Genomic DNA, 12,647 nt, shown 5'->3' on the forward strand with positions numbered 1-12,647 from the left:
GGGAGCAGTATTATTGGGAAAAAGTGTGAAAGAGAAAGGAAAGAGAAATTCATACAAAACAAATCTATCTGGTGCCGGCATTTGAGACCAAAAAGAAAATAATTGCTCTTGATTTATAGAATGGCATTGGTCGGCAGAAGGCTCTGTGGTGATAGAAATCTTTCTTATCTCTACTGTCTAATACAGGAGCCACAACCACATGTGGCTGTTGAGCACTTGAAATGTGGTTGGTGTGCATAAGGAGGTGAAACTTCAACTTCACTTAACTTCGTTAATATAATGTGAAAGAGCCACAGGTAGCCAGTGGTTACCATATTGGACAACATAGTTCTAGAGTATTCTAAGGAACGTGGGATGTAAGAGAGAAAGAACAGGGGTGGACACAAAACCCTTTAATGTGTGCAGTGTTCCCTTTACAGACTCTGAGAATTCAGGCCTACTGTGAAAGCTGTGATGAGAAACAGACCATACGTCACAAATGAAGGAAGAAGTGAAGGAGAGAGGAAAGCCGGTGAGCAAGCTTAATGGATCTGCTTTTATATAAACTGGTTTGCTGACCATTATTCATTTGACCAGTGGTCTATAAGCCTTGGACAGATCTCCCCCATAACCCACACAGACAGTTATTCAGGTACCAAGAATCTCAGGTGGCTGCAATCTCGGCCACTTCCTGTTCTGCAACGCTGCTAAAATAAACCCTGCAATTAATGAGATGACGCAGCCCATAAGGACACATAAAAGTTCACCAGGAAGAGGTAGCTGTTAGTCTCCCACTTAGGGAGGCGATGTTTTCCCCAAAAGCATCTCCTGCAAAACACACACCCCTGGGGTCTGCCACCCAGGCTTTCACCTGCTCAAGCCCAGGCAGAAAACAGGAAAGAAGGACATAAGGGATCTCCGCCCATGAAGGCCACTGTGAGAACATCGCTACTGGCTTTTTCAGGCCTGCATCACTTCCTGTCTAGGGCCTGCATCAAAAAAGCCCCTGTGCTGAGATCACCTGCATCAACCCTACCACCCCTTACAGATCTTTCCTAGGGCCCAGTGCCCGGTGGCTCCCTGGAGGCCTCCAGGGAAGACCTCCGACCCCTCATCTCTCTTTTCACAAACCTCCACAGTGGGTTCTCAGTCTAGGGTCTTGGGAGAGGGTTTGTGAGCTTCCAGAAACCAATGGGGAATCCAGTGAACACTGTGCATTTCCTGAGAAGCCAGTGGGAAGCTCAGATCAGCCCTAGTGGAAGGATCAACCTTCTCCCTTCAACCAAACCCCACGGGCTCCTCTGAACTCTCTTCCTGAAGGGACCTGATTCTGAGGTCCCTTCTCAGAACTTCTCAGAGGAACTTCTCAGTTCCTCTCTGCATTGCCCAATTTTTCTAAGAGTCCCATGAGTCAGTCAACTCTGAATCCCTTTTCCCCACATCCATCACTCTCCAAATCTAATTAGAGTCCTTGCAGCATCCCCAACCCCGGGGTGATGGCTGGTCACCCGGCTTACCTGTGGACAGGTTCCACAACAGCAATCCTGAGAGGTCAGATTAGCCACAGCCACAGAATAGAGGCTTCACTTCTTCCCATCAACTTTGCCTCCAGGAACCCGATGCGAAGATTGAGAGATGCCCAACAAAACCCCTCTTTGGTTGGGGACAGGAATAACATCCTTTCCCAGACTCTACCCAGACCATCTCTTCATCTCCCCTATGGAGCAAAAGCCTTAATTTTCTTGGGAAACACATTAAATCTTGTAGCCTGAGAACGTGCTGGAAGTCCCGCAGCTGGGGGTGGAGAAGGAGGAGGGTAGCTCAGGAGGGAGGCCTGAGTGCATAGCCTCACAGGCAGCCAGAGAAAGGCCGAGCAATTCCCAGCATCTGGGCACTAGAGGTTACCATGGCAACCACAAACTCCAACACCTCCCAACTTCTGATTAGACTTATACCAACCCCAAACTGACACCTACAGAAGTTAAGATGTGCGCATCTCCAAGCTTAAACACTTTATCAGTGTTATGGACTGGACATCTGTGTCCCTCTGAATGACCCATGTTGAAGCCCTGGCCCCCAGTGTGGCTGTATTTGGAGATGGGTCTCTGAGGAAGTCACTGAGGTTAAATGAACTCCATAGGGTACAGCCCAGATCCAACAGAATTAGTGTCCTTGTAAGAGGAGACACCAGAGGCACCAAAGCAAAGGTTCTGTGAGGACAGCAGGACGGTGGCCACCTGCCAGCCAGGAAGAATGTCTCACTTGAAACCAAACCTTGACCTGGATGTCCAGCCTCCAGAGCTGCGAGAAGTAAATGTCTATTGTTAAGCTACACAGTCTACGGTGTTTTGTTATGGCAGGTAAAGCTGACGAACCACAGCTGGTTTTTAACAGAAGATTATTAGGTCTTAAAAAAAGCAGGAGGAAGATTATGAAGAGCCCAAACAATCCCCAGCACCTGATAACACAGCCAAGGAAAGAACCAATGAAGCTGAAGACAGCTCAGTAGAAAGCACCCAGCTACAATGTCAAATGAAGAGGGGACAGGACAGGGTGCTTAGAACTGAGTTTCCAAGAATCATGGGAAAGCCAGGCCCTAAATAATGTGCCACTGTCTGTGGTGAGGACCTGTGGTGAGGACCTTAATTGACCACCCATCACAGTCCCACTAGCCTCCCTTCCCCCTATTGTGCCAGGGCTACCTCTTTCATTAAATGTCCTGGAAAAACAAAATGCATGGGTGGGAATGGAGATCTATGCAGCAACCTCTGTCAACATCTGTGATGGTCCTTGAATGCCCCTTCACTTTTTGAATCTCAACAGTGGCTGCCTCTCCCTGTTGGTATATGTTTTGGATACTGTAGCTTTCCGCCGGTGATACAGCCAATAACTGCCAGAACTTTTCTTCATCTGGATACAGGCTAAATAAAGTCTGAAATAATCAAAAATATTTCATGGTAGATTTGTGGGGGGAGAGAGATAGGAGTTAAATAATTTTGATAACAGTTAAAAATAGAGGTGTGATAATGCTGACTGATGTGTCCAAAAATCACCAGCTTACTCTGAGTCGCTTTTCTGAGATACTAAAGATAAGAATTGTGATTTTTTGTACTGTTTTCTGCTATAACAGGCCTTAATTATTGGTATTTGTTGATTTTAAGCATTTGATACCCAGCCACAAAATTGCCAGAAATAGGTAAACATGGCTTTCTTTCCCCATTGCTGAGTAAGGGCTGTAACCTATGTGAAGGTTGTGGTCCGTGTTTGTGGAATTTGCAGGGCACGTTATACACCATAAGAATGTACACTACAGTGGTGATAAGATGACAAATTATAGAAATTCAAAACTAATTCCCCAAATTCTACTTCCATGTGTCCATAGTCCACCAAAACCATCTCTCAGGAGAAGACCAAAGACGACACCGAGCTCAAATCAGCTCTCAGGGGCGCCAAAGGAGACCCAGCCCACCCTGCTCTCTTGGAAATCCCCGGGCACTCCCCACCAGGTCCTGGCCAGCAGTAGGGCCTTCAGAGCCACACAGTTCTGTGGACAGGAAGTCCTCTGGTAAATTGGTAGCCAAAGCAGTAAAATCATGACATTCTCAGAGTTCAATGTAATTGTTCTTCGTTTCATGCACAGATTTCATCTCTCTGGACCATTGCTCCCCTCCTATGTGGGTTATTAATGAGTTGCTTGAACTCAATTCAGTTCAGCCAGCATTGACTTCATACACCACCCTTGCTGTTTAAGATGCAAGATTGCTGTCTCTATGTCACCCTGGGGAGACTCACATCACACACCATCCTGCACACACAGAGGCTGCTCCCCATGCTCGCACACACAAATCATGAAAACCAAGTGGCACAGGGTCAGACACTTTGGCTTGCAGCTGAGCACAGCTGTCACCACGGCTGCCTGCACAGCAGAATACACCTCGCCCCTGGCTCCACACTTCATAGTCACAGAAACACCACTCAAGCACCATGTCCTTCCTCAGAGCCTCACCCACTGTGGTCCCCCAACAATGGCCTCTAACCCTCTTATGCCAATGCTTAAAACTGTACTCACCCAAAAGTAACTTTCCAAGTGCAGTACTACCCAAAATGGTAGAGACATGGCCTGCATGTTGCACACAAGTACACACACACAACAGGGCATCGTGCCCTCACACCCATGTGCACATGCACACAGTCACACACACACTCAACCACTTGGCATGCCTGTAATGTGTCCCAATGGGGACTATATCAGGACGCACACCACATATAAGCTGGCAGTGAGATACGTGACCCCCGTGTCAAAGGGCACGCTCAGGTCACTTCAGGAGCCCCAGTTCAGCAACCCTTCAGGGATGTCTGGGCAGTAAAACTGAAGCAGCCTCAGAGAAGGGGCAAGCGTGGAACTCCACTCCTCTCAACAGGGAGGCCCAGCAGGATGGAAGCCCAGGGCACCATTGCAAAGGTGACAGCTGGACACGTCCCAGCACAAATAAAGACAGTTGATGGCATGTACTTAAGAAGAGAATTTGGGGGCCTCCCTGGTGGCCTACGGGTTAAGTCTCAGTGCTATCACTTCTAGGGCCTGAGTTTCCATCCCCGGCCAGGGAGCTGATCCACATGGCGCAGCAGACCTCTCTTGTCTCATCCACTGCTCCCCTCAGCAGTGTATTTCAGTCAGTCTGCCTGTCCTGTTCCCCACTCTGTCTCTTGTGTCTGGTGAATCCTCTCACTCCCTGTACCTCTGGCCTGTACCCCAGTTCTTCTATGCAAAAAATAAAATTAAAAAGTAAGTAAAAAGAAAAGTACAGAATTTGGTAATTTACTTCCCCCTGCGGTGGGAAGTAAGACCCCAGGGGTCAAGCTATTACCTTCTAGGGAGCAAAGCAGCTCACCTGGCTTCTGTCCTGTGACTGAAGACAATAGCAGAGGAGTCAGCCTGCCATCCCAACTCCCTCAGATATTCTCCAAAGATAGATGTGAGCTCCCTACCTCCGGTCCTTGCTACCCAGCCCAGGGCATCCAGAGATCAGCCTAGGTACTCACAGAACACGCCACCACAAAGACAAACAGGCCCACGACTTTCAGCCACCGCGCACAGCGCCTGCAAGAGAAGAGTCACAAGGATGGTCCTGCCTGCACATACCGGGACCTGTGAACCCCCAGACCTTGAGAACTCCACCTGAAAGAAGAGGCTTAAAATTCTCCCCATACATGGTATAAAGGAGGCCACCACTCACCTGCAAACCTGTCGCCTCCAGAAAAGCAGTTAGTGGAGGAACAAAACCACCTCCATGCATTTTGATACAGCTTCCTACTGAAGATGTGTGTGTGAGGCTTGGTGCCTCACTGGCCTGTTAGAGGCACCAGTTTCCTGTAGTCAAGCCTTACCTGGGTTCTCGGATTCATATTTATCAATTATTTTCCCCCTAAGTTTTCTGGAAGATGTGAATATGGATTTGACCAGCAAATATAATACTGACAGAGACGATATCAAAAGTTCAGAGAAAAAATTGCAATGCTGTGGCTGGATGTACATACAGGCAGGGCCTTTTAAGGATTCCTAGGGAGATGATATAATACACAATCAGGGGCCTTCTTGGTGATGCAAGGGGTTAAGTCTCAGCACTACGAAGCTATCACCAGCCACTGCAGCACAAGTTCGATCCTTGGCCAGGGAAGTTCCCACATGGCACAGCAGGCCTCTCCTGACTCGCCTGCTGCTCCCCTCAGCAGTGTATTTCAGTCTGCCTGTTCTGCTCCCCACTCTGTCTCTGGTGAATCCTCTCACCCCCTGCACCTCTGGCCTATACCCCAACTCTTGTATGCATAAATAAATAAAATGAATTTTTTTTTAAATACACAATCAGGTCACACACTTGTGCCACCCTATGAAGACCCCTGATGCCTTTATGCTCCAGTGACCATGACACACTTAACCTTGGACCTCGGGTCCCAGGCGATGCTGGGCGTGGCCTACCCTGTGAAGCCCTCCAACCCTCTCTCTGCTCATATCACCTCTCTAGGACCCACACCATCACCATCCTGCAGTGGGGTGCACACAGGCACTGGGGTGCTTGTGCTCAGCACACAGACAAATGCTCACACTTGTTTGTGGAATGAAGTAAGTCCAAATTGAGACATCTTCAAAACCTTCTTTCTGACCTCTTCAAAATAGTAAAAATCCATTCTGCATTCTTTTAGATTTAATGAATTTGATGAATAATCATTTCACACTTCCAAATTATGATTCAACAGCTCTGATTTAAGTGGGAATCAAAATGACACCTCTTCTTAAAGCATGAAGCATTAATAGAGCTATTCTAAATACAAATTTCTTTCTAAATAACTGACATACACAGCAGAGTTGACAATCCAAAATATCTTTTACAAGTTTCTTCAATAATCATCATGGTACTCATGTCAAAAACAAGGGTATTAAGTGTGTTAGTTCAGTGGCAAGCTCAAGGCAATGATTCCATGAAACAGAGAAGATAAAATACCCATAAATGTAAAGTGTCCAATGCACTTGATTCTATTTTTCCAAGATGTGGGACTGCCATTCCCTGGAGCTGCGAGCTGACCCGCTGGGGAAGGGCATTAAGGGTGTCCAGGCTCATCATCCTAGTGACCCATGGGGCCAAATCCCCATTCTCACAATTTTACACGATTCAAATAATTCCATAGCACATCAGCAAGTGTTTGCTGCACCTACAAAGGTGGCTGAGAGGCGAGCTGGGGTAAGACAGCTCCAGTGTCCAGCAGGTGAGCCTCTGGGGCCAACCAGCCTCAGCTCACAAGCTGTGCGCCCTTGGGCTTTAACACCCTTACCCTGCTGAGGTGCCTGGCTGAGGTGCCTATGGAGGGATGACCAGCAAGGCCCTGGCAACAGGTAGCCTTGCACGGGTGCACTTTGGGCACTCTGAATCGGCCCTGCAGATATCTTCAGGAAACACAGGCCCCCTGATGTAGAGAAGTAGCACTGAGCTTTGACAGCTGTACAAGGCTTACTAGACTATCCACTGGCTTCTGCACAAACCCATGGAAGGCTGCGGAGCAAGGGGGACACCAGGGAACAAGGAGACAGTTGTGTGGAAGCACTGGCCCTGAGGGTCCCTCCGTTACAAGGGGGCAGGTTCAGAATAGAGACCCAGAGGTCCTTGTCCCCACACCTGATTCTATTCCTGGGGATGTGCTTTCAAACACAATGCTCTCAACAGAACCCTTTCCTCAAGTAGGTGTCGCAGCCCAGCAGACAAGGCAGGAAGACCACAACAAACCTGCTCTGACCAGGTGACCTAGCACCAGCCACTCAGCTCTCCTTCACTCTTGCAATCACCCACCCCTACCCCCTTCTATGCATGCACAGCCTCGGGGTTCCTATTCCCAAAGGGCTGTAAGGTGCCTTCAGTTTCCCTCAGGATGGCCCTGATCCTGGCCCCAGATCTTCTAGTAGTCTGCTTGTTCTCTAACTACAAATGACAGTGTCAGCTTCTAAAACACCAGGGGGACCCCCTGAAACAAACCAGTGGTCAGAAAGACTTCAGCATGACAGGCAGGAAGAACAGATTAGGATGTTCATCAACAGGATTTGTCCTCCAGCTTTCTCATAGATCACCAGCTCCACCCCGATTTGCATTACCACCTTGAATATCTTCCAGCACTTGGGGAAAAGGTAACCTTCCAGGAAAAGTGTCACTTGACTGAATGTGAAAACCTCTCCTCCTCCCTGCTACTTGTCAGTTAGATAGGATGAACGGAGAGGATAACCCTGTCCAGTCCCAGGCAAGCAGGATGAACTGAGACCATCGTCCTCCTGCACCAGGGACGAGACTCCACATTGTCCTACCTCATCTTGGAAAGACGGAATCTGCTGGGAGCATTGTGCAGAAGTTCCCCCTTCTCTGGGGAAGCAGATCCAGATGAACCCGCCCACTCAGCTGAGCTGTTATCCCAAGACTCTTCAGTAGTGATGAACTCGGGGTGGTAAGCAGGCCTGCACCAGGACCTGCAAAGCAAGGCTCTTTGGTTATTTTTATATTAAAAAAATAAACAGCATGTGGTTATATGGTAGCACCGAATCTCAGTGAAATGTTAAAGCAAGCCTGATTTTTTAAACATAGATGGTGTTGTGCTATCCACTGGTAGGCATGGGTCTGCCTTGACATCACAGGAGAGTCGCCTCAAGGAAATTGGAGATGCTCAAGTCTTCAAAATGAATTGTGAGCTTCAAGAAATTTCAGCTTGTTCCAAGTTTGGAACTTTGCAATGAAGCTGTTTCTGGCTAAGGCCAGCCCCAGCTCTTTTTAGTATCTCCCTTCTCTCTCAATGTGCAGGAGTTCTCAATAATTAGTCACACTGGTTCTGAAGCAGAGTGAGAGGTGTGACCTTTCCTCCTCTCTGCTGTTATCCTTCTGTAACAAGATGTAGAGGAGATGTGCTACCTGGCTTTTCCGCCCAACATCTACGCAAACATGAGCAGAAGTGGGGGATATCAGTGCCCACCTAGACCAATCTGAGAACGGGACCCATATCTAAAAAGATGAATCAAGGGGAAGTCACAAACTTCTATTAAAATTACACGTAGATGGGGCTTCCCTGGTGGTGCAGGGGTTAAGTCTCAGCACTATGAAGCTATCGGCAGCCACTGCAGCACGAGTTCTGTCCCGGCCATGGAGCTACCCATGTGGCGCAGCAAACCTCTCCTGACTTGCCCACTGCTCCCCTCAGCAGTGTATTTCAGTCAATCCGCCTGTTCTGCTTCCCACTATGTCTCTGGTGAATCCTCTCCCTGCCCCCACCCCTGCACCTCTGGCCTATACCCTAGCCCTTGTATGCATAAATAAATAAAATAAATCGTTAAAAAAAATTTTTTTAATTACCTGCAGATACATCCATTTGCTTTGTTTGATGCCCTGGGCATCTAACAATAGTAATAGTATACACTCTAATAAGTCAGCACCAAGGCCCAAAATTTGTATATATTGCATAGATATTTTGTAGGATCACAAAACTGACATAATAGCTATGATCTATAAAACCAAATGATGCCACTCCAAACCAGCTAGCTCAATAGGACATTGTGATTCTCCTGACACTTAGCATTATGACCATGGTAGACCTAGTTCATTTAAAAAAGGGGGGGTGGTCTTATTCCTAAGAAGCCCAGAGTTCCAGAGCACACAATTTAAAACCAATGTGTAACACTACTTACAATAGTTAAGATTTGGAAACAATTTAAATGCCCAAAATCAGATGACTGGATCAAGAAGATGTGGTGTATATATAACACAGTGGAATACTTTCAGCAATCAAAAAAGATAAACTCGTGCCATTTGCAGCAACATGGATGGAGCTGGAAAGGGTTATGCTCAGGTAAAGAAGCCAGAAGGAAAAAGAAAGACATCGCATGTTTCACTTACAGGAGGGATATAGGGGAACCAAATAAGGGATCAGGGGAGAAAAAAAGACAAAGCTAGCAGGCAACAATAAATCAGAGACATGCAGCAGGGGAGAAGAAGGGACAGTGATTAAAACAGGGGAGGGAACAGCACAAGAGACTATGGTGACGGTTTACGGGTGACTTGGTGGTGGGAATTTTACAGGGACTACATCTGAGAGGACAAATCAAACATTGTACAAAAATGAACAATGATGTAAATATATATATATATAAATTTTAAAAATAAAATAAAACCAATGTGTAACAAGATAACAAATGATGCTGACAGTGCACAAATTTTGGAAATGATCAATAATCTTTTCTAAGAATTTTATGACTGGGAACTCCTCAGATGTGTAAGGAATAATGTCATGACCCCACAACTGCTGAACAAACAGAATGTAATAAAATTGAAACTAAGGAAACTGTTCTAAGTGGAAAGATGGTGTTAGTGTCAGTGTTTCCAGAGCAATGCTGTGCAATAGGGCACTGAACTGTCCTCTGCCCTGGCCAGCACAGCAGCCACACATGCTCCCTGAGTACTTGAAATGTGCAACTGAAGAACTGAATCTTCAATGTAATTTAACTTTGCATCCCATATACATTAAGGGGCCCATTGTGCTGGTTAGTGCAGACGCTGGACTTGCTCTGACCCTGTAGCATTAGCAGTACCTCCCACCCTACAGCCCAGAAAACGACACATTCTCTCCTGAAAATATTTAAATCAGTGGATATTATCCTAATAAGTCTTTTTATCAAATTGAAAGTGCAACCAAAAAGTTGGCAAAAAAACAAGTATCAGAGACCCTCTACCATCAATACCTCAATTAGTTTTTGGTGCAAAAAAAGAAAAAAAAAACTCTTTACAGGGGGTGTGGCAAGACAGTGGCAGAGCAAAGATGCGAGCTCATCTCCTCTGAGGAAGGGGAACAAAACCAGGGGGACACACTGTTTCATCAGGAGCCTCCTGGAGGCTCCCAGTTTGGAGATCATCCCACATTGGGAGGTGGTAAATACAGATTCCCAACCCCCGTCCAAACCCTGCAACCGTGAACTTCTTTGGAGGGTGAGACCAGAAACCCATACAGCACTCAAGCACACCCAGAGAATTCTGCTGCACGCTAACATGTGAGCACCCCTTCTAGGTGCAGAGTGCTGGAGAGAGGATGGGCAGCTTCTCAAAGCCTGTAGGAGGGAGGCGACTGCAGGAGACACAGCAGCCTGTCTGCTGATGTAGGTGCACAGGAACAGAGGAACAGTGGGCAGGAGAGGGAGAGGGAGGGACATGACGATGTCACCGAGTTTATGATATGACATGACTTCTGGAAGTGTGTCTGTAGACAGAAGAAGAAATCAGGCTAGAGGACCCTTTGTGCTAGCACAGAGTCTAAGTTATCCTCCCAGTGAGCTCTGTTCAAGTGATTCCAGAATCACGTTTGTCCCCAAAGGAACTTCAGATATGCAGGAAGTAGAATTTTCTTCTAGCTCCCACACTTTTCAACCTTGTCATTATGACATTTGAGCCAGGTAAGTCTTTTAGGGGGTTATCTTGTATATTGCAGCTGTTTCACAACAGCCCTCGTCTCTGCCCTTAAATGCCAGTAGCACCCCAGCCTGAGTTGTGACAACAAAAACTATCTCCAGACAACACGAACCCCTCCCCAGCCTGTCAGAGCTGTAGGCACGCCTGAATGTGTCCATGTGTCATTTAATCACCGCAGGACTATGCTCCCAGTTATTTACAAATTCATAAGCCACCCAGGACAAGCACTAGCATGATGACATCTGTTACATTGAACTGACAGATACCAACAAATCTGGAAGATACCAAACATGTCAGGTAAAAATTTAATCTCAGGGAGAAATTGTCCAGCAGAAGTGCCAAGGGCAACACTCACAGACTTGTTAATTTGTAAGTAGAGAAAAAACTCACCCTTTTTCTTGTGAGGAATTCCTCAGCAAAGGAGTGTTTTCTGTGACCAAGGGGTCTTTAGACCTGCGGCTAGAGAATTGGGGTAATGATGAGTGAGACCTGAAATGCACAGTGAAAGAAAAAGGGGTCACCAAGACAAAAACAATGCATGCGCTCACCAATAACTGGGGGTTGGACCCAAGAACGCACCAAGATTCAGGGATAATTACATTTAGTGATGAATTACTAAGGCTCTAGATTAACTGTTAAAAGCTAGAGTTTTAGGGGTCTCCCTGGTGGCTTAGGGGTTAGGTCTCAGCACTATCACTTCTGCAGCCTGAGTTCAACCCACATGGCACAGCAGACCTCTCCTGTCTCACCCGCTGCTCCCCTTAGCAGTGCATTTCAGTAGATCTGCCTGTTCTGCTCCCCCTCTGTCTCTGGTGAATCCTCTCATCCCCTGCACTCTGGCCTACACTCCAGTTTTTTTCTATGCACTAAATATTTTTAATAGCATTTATTTAAAAAAAAATCTAGAATTTTAGAAGAGATAATTAGGAATAACTCTTTTTTCCAGAGCAACCCAGGTTGGAAATGCAGGGCAGAAGCTCACAGAGGAGACCAGATGGGGCTGACACCTTTAAACTCACTTCAGCATTAACATTGGTTTCCAGCCCCTTCACCATTCCATGCAGAGGTTTTCATCAAGCAAACCATTCAGAGTCTGATGGGCCCTTTTATAATCAGAAAATTCTATTTCATAAGGTCAAAATATTGAAACATTATACATTTAAAATATCCTAATGGCTTCCCTTGGGAGACCAAGCGCAAAAATCAGGGCAATGGAGTCATAAAGAAATGACACCCAGAATGGCAGGGAGGGAAGTCCCAGGGGGGCTGAAGCCAAAGGCTTACACTGCACAGGGCCCCCCTCTGCTGTAATGGCCTGTTGACTAGAGGAAAGGCCACCATAAAGTTATGCCCCAAATCAGCAGCTATTCCAGAAGGAAATAACTGCACGGGCATAATTGAGCTCACCAGCATATACAGTCACCTCACTAAAAGAAGCATGATGCTTTAAAAGCAACCAGTTTTTCATGAAAAGTTGCAGCAATCATTTTCATTCCTAGTTATGAAGATGTCATTTTATATGCAAGTATGTTGCCTTTCCTACAGGAGCCCAGACTCTGTGGGGTTTCTCTGGATGCCATGAGACACTCAGCTGGGGAAATAACAGTAATTCACTAAATAGAGACCAAAGGAGGATTAGAGAGAAGTTAGATACTTAGCACACAAGGATTTGTCAAAGTTAACTTC

The 12,647-nt window shown here is 46.6% G+C and overlaps 1 protein-coding gene across 2 annotated transcripts in view; it reads right to left on the reverse strand.

Annotated features, from left to right (window-relative positions):
* Positions 1–12,647, reverse strand: part of OCA2 (OCA2 melanosomal transmembrane protein) — a 180,628-nt gene that overhangs the window by 157,470 nt on the left and 10,511 nt on the right. The window contains exons 3-6 of one of the 2 annotated variants that reach the window (XM_037510125.2): positions 11,352–11,420; positions 7,826–7,984; positions 5,023–5,080; positions 2,839–2,911 (exon numbers count right to left, since the gene is read on the reverse strand). In XM_037510125.2, the coding sequence (XP_037366022.1) occupies positions 2,839–2,911; positions 5,023–5,080; positions 7,826–7,984; positions 11,352–11,420 (359 nt within the window). Of the gene's footprint in view, positions 1–2,838; positions 2,912–5,022; positions 5,081–7,825; positions 7,985–11,351; positions 11,451–12,647 lie in introns of both variants that reach the window. The other variant, XM_037510124.2, reaches the window with a different exon arrangement.

This window comes from Talpa occidentalis, unplaced genomic scaffold (assembly GCF_014898055.3).
Source record: "Talpa occidentalis isolate TD23 unplaced genomic scaffold, MPIMG_talOcc4v2.1 talOcc4.14, whole genome shotgun sequence".
Taxonomy (NCBI): Eukaryota; Metazoa; Chordata; class Mammalia; order Eulipotyphla; family Talpidae; genus Talpa; species Talpa occidentalis.